Source organism: Streptopelia decaocto (genome assembly GCF_964273445.1).
Source record: "Streptopelia decaocto genome assembly, chromosome: 11".
Lineage (NCBI taxonomy): Eukaryota > Metazoa > Chordata > Aves > Columbiformes > Columbidae > Streptopelia > Streptopelia decaocto.
The window spans coordinates 11,323,318-11,341,289 of NC_138666.1; the positions used below are offsets into that span (position 1 = coordinate 11,323,318).

The window sequence follows — 17,972 nt, forward strand, 5'->3', positions numbered from 1 at the left end:
GCTCCTTCATGAGGACAGACTCTGATTGATGTGAGACAAGTGCCGTGTTGAAGGAGTGGGAAGAAAATGCTCCTTGGGAGGGATCTTTAAACTTTCAGTCTGGAAAATCTGAGTCATGAGCTCACATGTTGAATAACAGAAATATGAATATTGGCTGGTTGAGGGTTTAGAGTGTCATTCTGGTTATGCTGAGTGAAGCAAGAGCCCTTGGTGGGGGAGCCTGGTTGTCATTAGAGATCCTCTCCAGCACACAAGTGATGGTAGCAGAAACATCCCAGAATAACTGAAGAGTATTCTAGTATAGAGGCGTAGTGTCATGAAGCCCCCTGCAAGTGGGGGATGTCGGAGCTTGGTTGCTTTGCAGAATAACACTTTGTTAAGTTGTGGGAGTGGGGAGATGAGTAAGCAGTGTTTGCTCTGGAACCTGCGTTTAAGTGCTGCGCTTTCCCTGTGCGTTGGGATGCAGAGCTTGTGCTAAGAACTTTTTTCTTAGTTTCTGTACAAAGTTAATTTAGAAGGGATTTTTGTAGTTCCAAAACATTGTTCTCTGAGGAGCGGAGTTTGTTTAGGACAACGTGTTCCTTTTGGGAGACAGGCACTTATCCGTGCCATGTACAGGAACCTTGTATTTTGTGTAAAACTGAATCTTGCTTACGAACTCCTTATGGCTTTTTGGAAGCTTTCTGTCAAGTTAAACTCAACCTGGAGCACCGTAGGGCACATGCAGTCAAAGCATATAAAGTCTCTGTATCAAGAATAAGTGATTAAATTTTACTTACTAAGAGATGGTGAACATATTTAATAAGTGTTTTCATTAGCCATTGCACTGGAATTATTTGTTGGGAGGTCCATTCCTTTCTTCACTCATTTCTTCTCTGCATCCCCCAGCAGACACTGTGCAGTATTGCTGAAACCTGTGCTGTTGGTTTTTACCTCTATACTGGAATACTCTTCAGTTATTCTGGGATGTTTCTCCTTGGGCTTAAGTCATCCAGGAAGGTAGTTCTAGAGGTAGGTTATCTCAGCACAGCTTAAACAGGTGTATGGACTGGCTGATGCTGCAGATGGAGATGCCACTGTGCCTTCCCAGTAACGTGACTGGTGCTGGTGGGACTCCTCGTAAGCCCATTTGTACTAGCCTTGCAGAGAACTCTCAAACAGTGAACAGCTTTTCTGTTATTTGCTGAGTTTTGACCTCTGCCACGAGCAGGAGCCAGCAGCAGGGGTGAGGAAGGCAGCAGATTCCCCACCATCACCATTAGTGGGAGATCAGGTCGGTTAAGCAGCCTTCTGTGGTTTCACCCTCCTCCTTCTAACGGCTCTGTTTCTCCTTTCCTCTGCTTTTGTGACACTGCCAGCATCCCTGCGTTCCTTTCAGTCTCTGAAGTTTTTTGCCAGTGTTGTAAGAGAGCTTTCCAGGAGCAAATCCTGAAACTTTCTGGGTGGATCGGCGGCTTGTTGTCGGTGCTATGCTTAGTAGCAGAGCTCTGTTGTGGAGGAGTGTTACGGGAAACATTATATGTGCTAAGAGTGCTGCCAAACTTCTGTGGCAAACACATAATTTCAGGGTCTGTCTTCTTCCACAACGCATTGGGACTGGCTGGAAAATCTCCAAGAGGAGGAAGACGGGACCAAGGGAAGAACAAACAAACATCTGGGATGAGTTTGCTTTGATCGTGCCAACTCTTAGAACATGCTGTGTTGCGTGGATCAGCATTGAAATGAGAAAGGTCCCTGCTAAGGGGGCCTAAGGGCTTGAGACTCCCCCACAGAGGGGGACAGGAGCAGCAGGGACGAGAACAGCTTGTGCGAGAGGCTGTTTGCAGAGCCTGGCATGTGCAGCATTGTGCCTCCCAGCACCTGCCTTGCAGCTTTGCACAGGATCAGCCAGCAGGGAGAGAATCATCTGCTGGTAAGAAATAACCAGCAAAGGTATTTGGCTTGTTAGGTGAGTGGAATTAGTGTGTTTCCTTTAATTGCAGCATGATCTGTGGTTGCTTTTGATGCATCAGAATTAAAATTTGAGCGTTTTCTGTCATTTTACTACCTCTGGTATTTGCACAGGGAGGGATCTCTGCTGTGGAGGAAAGGCACACAGCCTGCTGAAGACTGCAAGCAAATGTGAAACAAGCAAAATGTGACAATTACTAAAATTCTGTTGACAAATTATCAAACCTACATAGCAAAGTGTAAAATGTGCCGAACTTTGTTGGTGTTTGAAGCAGATGCTGAACACAGGATCCTCAAAGTACCAGTGGACATGATCCAGTTCATCCTTGGCCCCTTTTTCCCTGGCTGCTGGGTCAGCAGAACAGACAACGTGTTATGCTGGGTTTTCTGATCTTGCTTTGTGATCTCTTTCCTGAATGAACATGTGTCTTCACGGTGTCATACCCATGGAGGATATAAAATGTCAGCCTAGACAGAAAAGTTTGTGGAATCTAGAATTCAGTTAAACCAGTGAAAAACAGTTGCAGAATTTGGTGTCTGAGGTGATTTGCTACTTGTGCTTTTGTGTGTGGGGGGTGGCTAACGAAATTGCTGTGTGTCTTGATAATTTAACTTTCACAGGCTAAGTTCTGTGTATGTTTTGGAGGTGGTTGTTAGGCGTTTGTGTATAACTTGTTAAGTTTACGTAAACTAGGAGTGCCTAACCAATCTGGAAATCATTGTTTGGTTGAATGATTTTCAGCATTGCAGACTTTGGCTGTTTGTAAGTGGGGGAAAATTATTTATGTACAATAACCAAAGTATATGGAAGCTCGGATCTTTATAATTTTGCATGATAAAACTGGCTTTTTCAAAGAATGGAAAGTGTAGGTGTTTTTTGCTGACATGACAGCATTGGGTTTGGTTTTAGTTCCAACATTTCAGTGGCGTTAGATAATATTTCAAGCTCAGCTTAACAAGTTTAACTTTCATTGCTCACTGAATGTGTAATTAAATTGTGAAGTCTTCTCATTTGTTTTGAACTTAAATTATCGCTGGTTTTAACTTTTTTATCACACATGACTCTTCCAGGATTGCAGGATGTGTGAAAACGCATTACTGTAGCCATATGCTTGTTGGCACAGAACTCCAGGATGTTTCAGTAGGTTTGAAGCATGGGTGGCTGTGTGATGTGTGTTTTTTCTTTTACAAAAGCTGTGTTGATTCTTGCCTAGACTACTGTATCTGCTCTTGTTTTCACAGATTCTTCTGCAGAATCATTTCTAGTGGTTGCCTTGGGAAGGGATCAGGATAGCTTGATAACCTGCAGATTGAATTGGTTTATTGTGAGTTTGCTGTGTTGGCTGGGTGTGTTCAGTGCAAAGGGATCCCTGTGACCTGTGTGAAGGACACAGCTAAGAAATCAGTTTTCCCTTTATCAGCTTAATAGCCTCCTCGTTAGCTCTCCGGTCAGCAGGCCCGCTCTACTGTTTCTCAACAGATATTAGTAATAAGTGTGTTTGTTTAGGTCAGAGTGGAAAACCTCAATGGTGTGGCTGGGAACCATGAGCTGCCTGTACTGTGTCTCCGTATGCACCATCCTTTGTAGTGTATTGCACATATGACAGTGTAATAAACTGGGGAACGCTCATTGTCTGGGCTTCTGCATACCCCGTCTTTCATCAGAAGGTAGCTGCTTTAATTAACATGCTTTCCTAATTGTCCTGCCTGATCTTTTTGCGATCTGTTCCTGAATTTATGGAGAGAAGGTCTACTTGGTTCCTCCCATCCACAAGCCAATTGCTGTTGTATTTTGCTCATTTGCTCCATGCTGGTTCTTGGTATTTTTTGCCTGAGTGGGTCCAAAGTCTTGTTTTCAATACCTGAAGATTATCTGTAGTTAGAATCTGGGATATACCTAGTCCTTTTCAGCAAGTGAACTGTTATGCTTGCCTGAGAAGAATAGTGGAAACATGTGCTGTCTTCCCCTGTTCTGCTGTAAGGAGGGATTAAAATCTGGGAATAAAGGCACTTGTGTGGTTGACTTCAAACTCTTCTGTTTGCATGATGCTTGCAAGGGAGCAAAGGAGAGTCAAGCAGCTGCTGGTGATTAAAATAATCCCTGCAGAGAGTTCTCCCAAGACCTTGAGTTTCATCCACAGTAGTTGATTAGGATTCTTACCTTGGTTTTCAAAATACAATGGTGTGAATTATTATTTTTTTTTTTTAGGATGTGGTGAAATGACACCAAATCAAGTCTGTTTTGTATACACAGCTGAGAGAGGCTCTGACTCAAGCTGCGGGGCTGACAGTAATTGTACCCCAAGCAGTGATCTCTTCTCTAGATGGTGACACGACACTAGTTCCTGATACAGCTATGACTAGAGAAGTATTGCTGGGAACCAGCAGGATGATGGTCCGTTTCTGAAGCTAGAACACCAGCGCCTTGTGCCTCCTTGAGCCTGGGTGCTGGTGGTGGGTTGCTCATTTGCTGTATAGTTTTGACCTAGTTTTATGTCACCACTGAAGCACAGAGATTTAGGAAAGGGATGGCTGTCGCGGCTTGTTTTGGCGAGTTGAGATCTGGTGGATGAGAAAAGGCACTTTTAAACATAGCGGTGTTGACAACCTCATAGTCTGGTGGTGACTTCACACAAACCTTTGAATTTCTGTTTAGAGTTCACAATGCTAACAGGGTATGATTTGTGCCTGTTGTATGTTATTGAATGGAAGGAAATGTTTTTGCTGTTTAGGTTTTCTTATAGCTGGTACTTGTTCTAAACTCTGCCTTTCCTGGGAGGTAGGAAGTGGTGTTCGTTCTCTGGAATGTGAGTGTTAGTGCTCGAAGGAGTTTGGAGAGCTTTTTAGAGAACTGCAAAGGGAGGCAATATGTTCTCACCGAAGCTGCTAAACAGCAAAAGCTTCTGTGAGCCCAGAGGCACACCTACTTTCTGTAAAGTCTATTTTTAATCCTTCAATTAGGAGATATAAGAGGAGTCCTTCTCCCTCACTAATCGGTGGAACATCCTCCTCGCCATCAGCTTTCTATCATAAAAATCCTTGTCTAGCACGTGGTACCAGTCTGGGCTGCTCTCCTCCTTCCCCCTGTCCCAGGGGTCACTGAGCATCCGTATTCCTCAAGCTCACCATGTGGGAATGACACAGTGCAGCTTTTCTTGCTGCTCAACTTCTCTTAGTGATAATTTGAAATTTACCTTTTTTCTCATGACTCTTACAACACAAGTGTATTGTTCTGAAACTGCTCTTGTTTGGAAGGTTTATTGGGGGGCATGTAGTGGATAAAGGACCACAGATCACCTCCTTAGAAAGGCAGAACTAGTGTGGGTTGCACTGGGGAGGTTTTTTCCCCTGTCCTCAAACTCAGCCCTTCATTTTATCAGACACAAAATAAAAAGGATCGTTTCTCTCTTTTGGCTTTACTTCAATGTGGGGAAGCAGATCAGCGTTGCCACTGAACCCACCTCTGTTACACTTGCAAAGGTAAGAGGGAAGAAGGATCACAACTTCTAGCTAGCAGGTGGTCATCTTGTTCCACGTCTAAAGGATTATTGGCTAGATCTTGTACTTTTCCGTGTTTAAGTACTGAACTGTGAATGGCTGCTGTACTAAAGCTTAGTTAAGGTCCCATTTAACTTCGATGACTCTTCTCAGAAGAGTAAGGTTTGGTTTCTCAGAGCTGAGGTTTGCTGCAGAGCACCGGAAAGGCTGGTATTTCAATGTGCAGTATTTTAATGTTGTATATTTCAAGAAAAGCTTGTTTAAGCTTCCCAAGTCAGTGGGAACCAGTCTGCTATCTTCTTGGGCTCATCTTTCCAGAAAACCTGAGCTTTAACCTTTGGTGGATCTGAAGCAAAGGTTACTAGGTTAGAGGATGCAACCAGGAAGGGTTTTGGTACAGTGCTCTCTGGCCCTTACAAATTCTTCTGCTTGCAGATGTGTTAGTGAGTCCTGTTCTCTAGAAAATTACAGTGATAGCCTATATATTTTCATAAAGAAACTATCCTTGACTAAAAGACTGAGACAGCAGCTTCAGTGGAGGGCATTCTGACTCTCAGCTTTTAAAATTAGCTTAGTATAAAACCTCACTCTATTGCTGAATGATTAGGATGGGTGCAGAAAATTAAGGAAAAAACACCTTGTAAGTCATGATAGGGTTGTACTTTAGAGGCTGTGTTAAAATAGTGTAATTCGCATGTCATCGTAATTTTCAGTTGTGAGAATCAGTTCTGCAGTGTGAGGATAATGAGCAGGCATCTGCAAGCCTTCAAAAAAAAAAGTTGATATCCTAATTTTCAAATTTATTATGACTTTGGGAGATACGGTTTTAGATGGTCGCAGTCTAACCAAACTGCAATTAATTACTGTGGTCCTTCAGGTACAGTTTTCTTTTTTATGTTCTAAGTGGGGAGGTAATTTCCGCCACTTCCTGCTATGCAAAATAAAAGTGCTTTAGTTAATAATGGCTGTAATTAAGGACTTGGAAACATTTGCTGTGCTCTTTTTTTTCCTCCCATAAAGTTGTGCTTGTGCTGTCCAAAGCAGCGCTGCACTGAAGAACTCATTGCGATGTAGATTGCTTACTTCCCAAACTGATGAAATGCCAGTTCTCTTATGTCAAATATCTGAGGTCTAACATGTTAGTGTCAATGATGTGTTTAAGCTTTGAGTGGTTCTGAGTGTCTGTGGCTCTTAGAGCATGTCTGGCATCTTAAATATCAGTGAAAGCAGAGACTTTGAGTTGGGGTTGATTTTTCTGTGTGTATGATGGGCAGGTGATTTTGTCCTGTGTTTGTGCTGTTTTGGTACAGAGATGAGATAGGGATTTGTATGATTAACCTCTTTCAAGGAGTTCTCCATTGCGGGAGCTGCCGTGACTGGAAGGACAGAGTGGTTTGCAGCTCATTTCTATCCAAAGCGGCTCCTGGGCGAGCGTGGGTGTTTCTTTAACACGCTGCCTGGTCTGGTGCAGGCTGTGTGTTGGGACTTGTTGGTTGGATTGTTGAGAGGACGTAGCGGAACTTGCATTACTATAAAATAAAGAATATAGCAAATATTTTGAAATGATGCATGAATATCAGATGTTACTACTTTCTTGTGGTTGAAGGTGCCTTAGGGCTGCTTTGGACCAGCCCCTTTGGCACAGCTGAAAGAAAGGACATTGCTTCTCAAATGGGGAATATGAACGCTTTAATCTGTGGGAGGGAAGTGAGTCCTACCTTTGTCTGACAGTTGTATGCATAAAACTTATTTTTCTTTAAAACTTTACTATCACATCTTCAATTTTTTTACCTTCTACGTTCGGGCAATTGAGCCAAACACAAGCACGTTCATTATGTTTTTGCAGAGTCTGCATAAATGCTGTTACTCTTGTGTCATTTGTGTTCTGTAGCATTCAGACAGCATTGTTTGTAAAGTACCTGTTGTTTTGATCTTTTTGGTACTTAGATGTCATCACTTTTATTTTGCAGGTTTTAAAATTTTCTATTGCTTCGTCAAATTGTTTCTTAAAATGAAAATGTGTTGACAGTATGTTAGTTTCTATAAGCTTATACTCTTCTATGTGTTAAATGCATCACATCAGTAGTGAACTGACATTCTTTTTTTTCTCTTTTCAGCCAGATAATGAAATCTCTTCAGACTGCAATCATGTAAGTATCGCTTGGTTTTGTTCAGTTTCTGTAGGAATAGTTACATTTATACAGCCCTAAAATTACATTCGGCCCTTTGAAGGCAACCGTGAGGCTGATGTGGCTGCCAGTGAAAATGAGTTTGATGCCCCTGCTCTGTGGTCTTACCTGGAGACTTCAGACTGGAACATTATCTAAGAGCTGTATAAACTGTACTTGTATATTGGAGGAGGACAGCAGACGTCTTTCCTATTTCGTAGTTGGGGGGTGGTTCCTGTGAGTTACTGGGAGCAATATGATGTGCTCCTTTTGGGAAAGATGTGAGCAGCACTGAATTTAAACTCTTAATTTCAGCTGTTAAAGGCTTCTGTATTACTTTCACAGCTGCTAAATCTAAATTCCTAGACTCGCTTGGAAAATGCTGTGGGGGTGTGATGTTTAGAGGCAGTTTGAACCACTTGGCTGGTTTTAGAACAGATTTCGTCTCAGCACTCTGTTTAACAGTGAACGAACTGTTAGCCAGTCAAGCTGACTCTTAAAATCCCGAGACTCTAAAATATATATATATATATATATATATATATATATATTCAGAGCTAAGGTTGGTATTAGATTTCCTTTGGCTTCTCTCATTTGCATTCTGTTAGAATACACCTTATCAAGATGCTGAATTGTTTGGTTAGCCTTGGACACACACAGACAGGTGCATGCCTTAATGACAGTCTTGGTTTCAGATGCTTGAGAAGCTGTATTTTGGTTTATTATTGGAAGATCTGTTCCAGAAATGAAATCCAGCCATGCTGTACAACTAGTAATTTCCAACTGTGTTTATAAATTAACCTTTAGCACTGCGCTGCCTGACTGCATGGCAGCTGTAATTCTCTGTTGTGCCGTTTAAATGTGCCAACAGAAATTACCTGAATGAAAAAGAAGTGGAGAATTCTAGAAATCAAAGTTAGACCTTTCCTCTGCTGGATTAAATAACAATGTCTCTGCCACCAGGCAGATGTTGGGCTGCTGTGGATTGTAGGAACCATTCAGGAATAGGACATGTGGGCAAAGTCTCATTTTCCCAGGCAGAAATTGAAGGGGAGTGATCAAAAGCTGGATTACAGAGGGGCATCTCGCATCCAGATGCTTTCTTTGCCTGTCTCTGCAATCTTTGGTAGTACAGCTGCTGATCATCTGGGAAAACACTACCTAGTGCTAAAATCTGGATTTTTAAGCTGCAGGTTTAACCATCCTCCTTTCCTTTAGAGAGCATCTCTATTTTGAGATTCAAGTTCAAGATCACAAATGTATTGGGGTATTCTTACAGTGTTGGACTTTATTCTTGTCCTTCTGATCCTGCCTGGCAGAAGTCCAGAACACTCTTTATGAGGACACGTTCCCTGTTTATTCACATGTATCTATCAAACCTGAATATATATATATCAACTCCTTGCTCTCTCTGAATTACGCTGCAATCTCATCATCTCCTTTTTTAACTTTTCACACCTCTGTGAATATGAGGTGTGGAAGGCAGTGTAGCTGTGCTGATTCCATTTTTACTTCCCTTTGTGTGCTTCCACCCTCTTGGAGATGATGTAAAACTGCTTTCCTTGTTTATGAGCATGTTTGTGTTTTCTTAGCATTTTGTGTACAATTGAAACTCCACAATAAATTTTGACCAAACTGTTTGTCTTCTTGATACTAATTTGATGTTTCTTTCACAAAGGCAGAGTATTTGAAATGAAATTTTAAAACTATTTAATCTTTTTATTAATGAAAAATGTTTAAATGTGATTTAAGTTTCTAGAGAAAAAACAGATGAGCTAGTAGAGCTTTTCTTGGGCAACACCTCAGCTATTAATTTGCCGAGTTTTTGCTGTCTTACCCTGTGTTTTTATTTTATGGTGCCTCAGGAAGATATCTGGGATGCGCATATATCTGCAGAGCGTGACTTGCCCAAGATTGATTCTTGCACGATGACCCAACACATCCAGGCTCCTACATGAGCTAATCACTGGCTCCTAGAAGAGCTGTCATCCTTACCCTCCCATGTATCATCATGCTTAGCAAGAGAGAGAACCTCCCATAGGTTTGAAATATACTTGCATCCAAAAAATTGTCTGGTCACAGCCCCTTGCAGAAGGAAGTGAATAAGGGACCAGCTGCATTGTCCTCCTTCCTTTTTTGCTAGGCTTTTATTAGTTTTTCAGCATAAAATCTGCTCAAATAGAGGACTTTGTTTCTGTTACATCATTTGCATCTGGCAGATGAGCCATGGCACAGAAAGATGCAGTGGGCTAAACATGTTGCTAAATATGCTGCAGGTCACAAGTTAGAGTTTTCATTGTTTTATCCTTTCAGTTATGAAATTGTCTTTATTAGATATAATTCCTTTTAATGAGTCAGCTCACGACCTTATGGAGAGATTGTTAACATTCTGAATTTGTTCAAAGTCAGAAAATGACTGCAGAAACGAAGGGACAAAGTTGTTGTCTAGGAGACTTTGCATTGATTGTTGCACTCTAGAAAGATGACAATACAGATTGGGAATAAACGATGTTTCATTCTTTTCTGAAGCAAAACATTTGCCATTCTCCATGGCAAACAATTAAACTCCCTTTCTACAAATGCTCTTTCTATAGCTCTTGTGGAACTACAAACTGAACCTGACTACAGATCCGAAGTTTGAATCCGTGGCCAGAGAAGTCTGCAAGTCCACTATTGCGGAGGTAAGCCAGGAGATATCGTGGCACTAAGGGGTTTTTTCATTTCTTTGTGATAGTGAATTACTGTGCAAATAATTTGGGGTTTGGGGACGCTCTAGTTGTACATGCCAAATTACTAGGCATATGTATCTTGCCATTTGTTGAGTGCTTTTTATTTAAAGAAAAAAAAAAGATGCATTAGTAACAATAGCCTCATGTTTTATCTTCTGATACTTAATACTGAGGCAGGTGCATAAACTGTTCCACTGATTTTAAAAAATATTTCTAAGCTACTTTCTAAAACTAACATTTGTAGTATTCTTAGTTCATACTAACAGGTAGGTGTTTTCTTGTTGGTGACTGAGCTCTAATTTTAAGTATTGCTTTGTATTAAGAACAAAATACAACTAGAAGAGTAATTTCTAGTAGAAGTCTTTGGTGAATTGGTGACTGTCCCAACTGGGTACATTCTGAAAAGTTCATCTTCAATTTTATCAGCTAAATGTAGATTTAAATATCATTTTTTTTTTTCTCAGCTGTTGTGATTTTATAAGTTCTGACAAGAATTTTCATCTAGAATTATAGTTGGCTACCAGATAATGGTGGTTGTTTCAGAAGCAGCCAGGCAATAATGTGATTGCTTGGTCTTTTACGCAGTTCACTGGCTCAGGCCATAGAGCTCTGGGGCTCTTTCCAAAGCCAGGCTCTCCCAAAAAACACATGTTGCCGTTGTGTGCTGGTTTGGCTCGTGGCACTTGAGCTGAAATAAAGCCAAACCTAAGATGCAGCTTTCTCAGAGGAAGCTTGCTCCACTCTCTCCCTTTCACTCTGCAATGAATCAAATGTGGTTTTGTTTCAGAATATATTTTATGCTTTATCTATAACAATTACATTGACCTTAGTAGGCATATTTTTCTAATAGCTATATAGATTAAATACAAAAGGTTCTACCAACCTACATCTGCATTCAAATAATGGTCTTTAAAATGTTGCATGTTTTTATTATATAGAAAGTAGTGGCTTCATCAGCTGAGGCAGGAGAGATCTGTTTTATTCATCTAGTCTGACCTGTGTGAGTTTGTCACAGGATGCCCTGGTGTAATTTGTGTTTAAGTTGGAATATATTTTTCTAGAGATGGTTCTCCATTTTAAAAATTTTTCTATATAAAGATTCCAACTTGTTTGAGAACTGATGAAGTGGTTCCCTGCCTGTTTGCCTGTTCCCTTAGTGCTGCCCTTGCTTGGCACCTGAACCCTCCTGGATTATTGATTGTCATGGATCTCCTGTTAGATTGATGAGCCTTTCAATATTTGTACAGGAACAAATCTTTGATGTGATTCAAGTCAACTCACGTATCTGTTGCTTGAAAACTGTCACCACTGAACTTCAGCGTCTGGCTGTCAAGCCTGCTTTCTGTGTTACTGTGGCTGCAGTTTTCAGTGTTCTCCTGAACAGGGGGCACCAGAACTGGGCAGGTATTTCAACATGGGCTTCCCAGGGTTAAAAAGAATCTGTGTAAACTCAGCGGTCCTTGGAGCAAGGCACTGCACTGCTCCTGTCACAAGATTCCTAGGGGAGCATCCTTAACTGATAAGCAACCATGTTTTCCACTTGCTTCGGAAAGATGCTGTCAAAACTGCCTGCTTCTTGGACTTCAAAAGGTGATGGTTTTGGCCTCACTGTCTGCTTCCCTGAGCAGTGCGGGCTGGGACTTATACTGGGGACCTGTCTGTTCATGTACACTGCTTTTCCAATCCCTGCACAGCTTTCAGCTTCTGTTAGCCAAGATTTTTATTTTTGTTGGACCATGGAGCAAAATGGTTTAGTATCAACAATCACTCCCTATAAGAGCCTGATAAAAATAATTTGAGGATTTTCCTTTATAGTAATTTTCAGCTTCCAGCAAGTTATAAACAGTTCAATATATATCGTGTTGACTTTTGAATCAGTCTCACTTCTAGCCAAAATGTTATATTGTATGAGGTCAGGTGGCTAATGGGGTCCAAGTATGATTTAGTGATGTTGTAATACTCTCAGCTTTCTAAATAAAGGTTTGTCAAACTAGCATTTTTTCCTACAAATCCACTTGATTGCAAGGGTTCAATGTGATTATTATGAAAGATGATTATTAAGCAAGAGGGTTTATAATCCCCAAGGTCGCTGTGTTTGCTTTCTTCAGATACTGGCACACGAGGCATTTCTCATTTCTGAAATATTTTCAACTATTCTGACTTACTGCAAATCAAACTAAAGCCTCGAGGGTTTCTTTACCAGCAGATTTTGAAGCTACACATGCAAGTTACTTTGAGGATTTTTTTTTTAAGGTTAAATTCAGTAGCTGCAGCCACTGCACTTTTATTCTTTTTTCTTTTTTCATTTTTCCTTTTTTTAATTTTTTTTTTTTTTTAACAGATCAAGGAGTGTGCAGATGAACCAGTTGGTAGAGGCTTCTTGGTGTCATGTTTGGTGGATCACAGAGGCAACATCACTGAATACCAGTGCCATCAGTACATCACTAAAATGACAGCCATTATCTTCAGTGATTATCGGTTGATCTGTGGCTTCATGGATGACTGCAAGGCTGACATCAATCTCCTGAAATGTGGCAGCATTCGACCTGGAGAAAAGGTATCCAGAGAACATGTAGATTGTCAATAAGCTTGTAAAAGTCCTTCACTTAAGGAAACTTATGTGAAGACTCTGCAATAGTATTATTACCTTACTTGCAACTGAGAAAATACATGGCATATTTTATCTGTCTGAAAAGGGTGATGTCCTGATTCTGTGTAGTTCTTTTTAATAAATATGCATTCGTTCCTCTATGATGGACTGCTGTTCAGAGACGACTTTAATTTGTCTTTCCTTCCCACACCACAGGTCACCTCACAGGTAGTTGTCTTTTTGATCACGCTCTGTCAGGCTTGACTCAATACGATGAATCCAAACAATAGATTTAAGCAGACCTATTGCTAGGCTTATTTCACAGTCCAGTCAGGTCTGATGCAGGAAGGTCAAGGTGATGTGGTCTTTGCATTAACCCCTTCTGCTTTCTCAAGCTGTAGTTGATAGGACCAAGAGCTTTAATCTGTTCGCTTCCCCCTTCCCCTGCCCACCTGAAAATGGTTGAAGGGCACATGTACCTAGTGTCACATTTTGATGGTACAGACTTACTAATACTGTACTGGTTTTACTAAATCAATGTTCTTTTGCCACATGAGACTTAAGCAGAGGTTGATGCAAATAACAGTTTGTGCTGACTAGATGTGGGTTATTTTCAATGCACTTTCCCCATCTTCTTCAGCACAGCTAATGTGGGTGCTGCAGGAATGAGTGGCTGCTTTTACTGTACGTTTTTTTTTTTATTAAAGTGAAAATTAGCTTATCAGCTATTAATGAGGTGAAAAGATTTTTAAAAAAATCACTTTTTGGTATTTTGAAAAAAAAATTTTCCTAGCTGCTGTAAGCAGCTTCACATCTGTAGTGTATTAAACTGAAGTGTTAGTGTATTCCAGAAGACTTAGCTGAACAATGGAAATCAAAAAAAGTACTTGCTTTCAAGAACAAGAGTGGAAGGAACTTGCAGACACCACATGTACAGACTAGTAACAGCTGAGTAACTTGCTTTCTCCATAAAGCAAAGGTTCTTTTCTAATCCTGGCCTGAAGGACCTCATGAAATCAGAAATTACTTTTAACAGTCAGTATAGAATCAGAAGAGTAATATGGGAATCCTGCTTGTCAGGTGTACTTATTACTTGTAGCCTGACTGAATTAAAATTCATTAAAATACTGGTGGTAGCCCTGGAGGGAACAGAAGCATGGATTTCATGAGCCATATCCAAATCTCATCTTGTAGAAGTGAACCCAGTGCTGGCAGCTTCTATGGGTGACTGTGTAACCACCGTGTCGCTCGCTGAAGTTCAGATGGGCCGAAGGTGGGGATGGCCGAGGGGGTTCAGGTCACCATGTGTCTGGGAGAGGGAAGCAAACGCAAACTTTGGGTCATCGTGTTTCTGTGTAATAGCAAAGCGAACCGCTAACCAACCTTTTACTGGCGTTAGTGTGGTTTATGCATATTCCTCACAGTCTTGGTACCCAACCCAGAGTATTTTGCCTTGGTTTGTGAAAGCGTTGCAGCCTGTTGTATGATGTCTTTTGTTATACTGTCATCCTTGGCACTTAAAGCAATTGAAGTATTTTATACTGCTATGGAAACAGCTATAAATGGCTATGCTAGCATTTCTTTTGTTCTGTTCTATCCGTTTTGTGCTTTGGAGAAATCTCATCTAATATACTCCCATCAGCTGCTGGTTCAAGTTTTATTTCCATGCTCTAGCTTCTGGGAGTTGCCTGTAGAGAAACAGTCATTACCCTTTTGTATGAGTGAATGTAACTGTGAATTTAATAAATAGGACTTGGACACCTGAGGAGGAAGATGGGGGAAGAGATTAATCTCTTTGTTTTGTTTTTGTTGTTTTTTTAATGGAGGTAAGCACTGCTGGACACTGACTCCATCTACATCAGGCTGCTAGTAGATTGCAGTATGATGGTTTCATCATAGTAATCAGGATAAACTGGCTTTTTTAACTGTAAAAGGCACTTCAGTAGGTATTCTGGAATTACATTGCTTCTTGAAGCCCCTCTGTTAGCTAACAATTTTCATTTTCTATACTTCCTTTTTTTGTTTTAGTTTGCTTTCTACTTCCTAACTGAATTCTATTCATGCTGGGTTTGTTGCTTCTGATGTGGTGTTTTCTGTGCTTTCTTTTCCATGTTTCTTGCTGTTTTTCTGCTCTGTAAGAGCAATAAAAATACAGCTTAGAAGTCTTGATCTGACTGGAGACTTGATTTTGCTCTATAATGCAGAAAGGCTGTAGATGTGTCATTTGAAAGCATTAAGTTTTGTAATATGTCTGTTGTAGGGTTGATTTTTTTTCTCCCTACCGTGCCGCCCCCCCCCCCCCCCAGTTAATGGAGAAATATTTAATAGTAGTTTCAGTCACCTTTCTAATTGGCTGTTGTGCTTTATAGTGAATTCAGTCTCCTGGTATTTCAAGCTTGCTTTGTCTTCATGCAATAGGGATCTAGTTTTAAATTGAAATTGGTAGTTACAACGGAGCTTTTCTTCTTGGACTTTCTATCAGAATGAGCTGCTTTCCTGATCCCGGTCATGTCCAGGATTTTATCAATCTTGTGGGTGGCGCACAGGTGCCCGCGAGCTGGATTTAGCCATGATGTCTGAACGGGTGTTGATTATTTGCCATATTGAAGGCTGTGTAAGTGTCAGCTGCTCATCTGTTGTAGTACTTTACCAGATAATATTTTTCGGATTCCTAAAAAAAGGCACAATATGAGACTGTTTTCTTGATGATTATTTTTCCCCCCACCGCTAAGTGCTTCCAGTACAGTCGTTCTCACTCTTTGCCTAGTTTCATAGAAGTGCTGGACACAGAGGGGGAAACAAGTCTAAACGGGAAGAGATACCATTCAGCTGAGTCTTTTTTTAGTTAGTGTTGTATTATAGCAGCGTACTATCAGGTAAAGTACTGGGAATTGCCTAACGTAAGAGTTGTCCCCGTAACCCCAGTGTCCACGTTAGCCAGCTGGAATGCCAACCTGGAACTCATGACACATCTGCTGCCTGGTTTTCCACAGCATGGCTGCTCAACACAAGGTGCTCTGCTGATAAGACTGGTTGTGTTTTACCTGCCGCCTGCTGCTCCTTTCTACTCTTGACTCTTTTCTCTTTTGTAGCTTCTCTCTGCAAGTCTGCAGCTAGAAAAGTCATGAACTTTAGGCATGTCAGGTTTCAGCCAGAATAAAGTCTTTCCAGGGGGAGCTTCTGAAAATGGTTGTTTTCAATCATTTAGGTTTACCAGCTCCTCAGTTGTAATTACTGCCTTTGACTGACCTCAAGGGTTTGCTGAACAGTGTTTGTGTTTGGCATGGTTATGGATCAATAGCAATTTTAAGTAATGTAGGGAACGTACTACTAACTGGTGTTCCACAGATCCCTTTTGGGTTCAGTTCTAAAGGGACTATTGATATATAATCGTATTTCTTCAACGATGCTGATATCTGGTCAGCATGTGGGGCTGGCCAGTTCCCACTCAAAGAAAAGCGAAAACCAAAATATGGAGGCTTAGGGTGTGTGGTTTGGGGTTTTTTGCCTTTTTTAAGGGCAAAACTAGTTTTAGCCCTTTTAAACTGATGATACTTCTGGATTGTGTTTACAACTCTGCAATCAGCCAAATTCTGCTTGTGCTCCAAGTGTAGCAGAGTTAAAACAGGAAAGAAAGGCTGCCTGCCTGAGGAGGCATGTCAGAACAAAAAGATTTGGAAGAGTTGCATGGCTTTGAATAGTGATGGTTGTGTTTTCTGGAGCCTACTCTCTTACTCATGCTACTGCAACAGCAGTGGATGAACCTACTTGACAGAGCGAGCGGAAGGGATATTTCCTAATGCCATGCTGAATGATTGAGGTGTGTGCAAATCTTCATGACCTGTTGTTTATTCCAGGTAGTCTGATATAAGTTTAGTAGCAATATCCTTTCATAGCAGAGCAGCATAAATTAAGGTGATCTTCGCAGGAAAAACTTGCAGAAGCCTTGAGAGATCTGTTCCAGAAGAATTCTTGTTTATTGGAGGAGTCAGACCTTCTACAGAGGAATGGGGAAAGTACAGTTCCCTTTCTAAACATGTAAAAAGGATGAAGGAAACTAAATGGAGCTTCGCTTTGCCTCTTCTGGGCTTTCATACAAAGCACAGACTCTCTGTGTTTATTGGCAGTCACTGGTCATATTCCAAAATAATCTTCAGGTTTGCAGGACAGTGGATGTGGTGGACAGTAAGGGACAGAACTGCTTTGATTACTTATTTATTTATTTATTTTTAATTCTCCAAGTGGAGGAATTAGCATTGAGAAGGCTACATTGGTCAAAGCTCCTTTGTGGCCTTTCTAGCATCACTAATTATCACCACCCAAACTGAAGGCTTGTTTCAGCATGGAGAAACTGATTTTATTTTTTTTTTCCTTCCAAGTGTGTTTTTAATGTGATGCTGTTGCCATGGTGTGAAGAGAGCTATGTCAGATTAAAGATAATTTGGCTGTTTTCGTAAACTGCTCTGAGCAGTGTGACTAAGTAGTGATAATCTCATTAAATCACATTAAAACAAACCCAGAGCATTAGACGGGGGGATTTCATGGTGACCATCAGCAGGATGGTGTTGTATAAAGTGTGTGGATGGTACAGATATTAACTGTTGCCTCCTCTGAATCTAAATGCAGTTTAGGCTGAACTTTTGCAAGTCTATATGTTGACTGCTTGTTGCTTAATTTACGTGGTCCCTATCCAGAATCACAGACCACTTGATTAGATAAGTGGCTGATTACAGATGTTGTCTTGCTCTTGTCCTGTAGGATGCCCACTCGCAAGGAGAGGTGGTGGCATGCCTGGAAAAAGGCCTGGTAAAAGAGGCAGAGGAGACTGATCCTCGAATTCAGGTTTCTGATCAGTGTAAGAAGGCAATTCTTCGTGTAGCTGAGCTCTCTTCAGATGACTTCCACTTGGACCGGCATCTCTACTTTGCATGCCGAGATGATAGAGAACGATTTTGTGAAAATGTGAGTAGTTTCCTCTTGCTGTCTCTTCTACAATAATACATTTAAAACAAACAAACAAAACACACAGTGAAAGGA

At 41.0% G+C, this 17,972-nt stretch overlaps 2 protein-coding genes across 2 annotated transcripts in view; one reads left to right on the plus strand and one right to left on the minus strand.

Moving 5' to 3' along the window:
- COG4 (component of oligomeric golgi complex 4) overlaps positions 1 to 17,972 on the minus strand; it is a 371,279-nt gene that overhangs the window by 256,582 nt on the left and 96,725 nt on the right. The window lies entirely within an intron of this gene.
- Positions 1 to 17,972, plus strand: part of GLG1 (golgi glycoprotein 1) — a 79,175-nt gene that overhangs the window by 30,612 nt on the left and 30,591 nt on the right. Inside the window, exons 2-5 of the mRNA XM_082062919.1 lie at positions 7,566 to 7,598; positions 10,211 to 10,297; positions 12,687 to 12,902; positions 17,694 to 17,897. Coding sequence (XP_081919045.1) covers positions 7,566 to 7,598; positions 10,211 to 10,297; positions 12,687 to 12,902; positions 17,694 to 17,897 — 540 coding nt within the window. The remainder of the gene's footprint in view (positions 1 to 7,565; positions 7,599 to 10,210; positions 10,298 to 12,686; positions 12,903 to 17,693; positions 17,898 to 17,972) is intronic.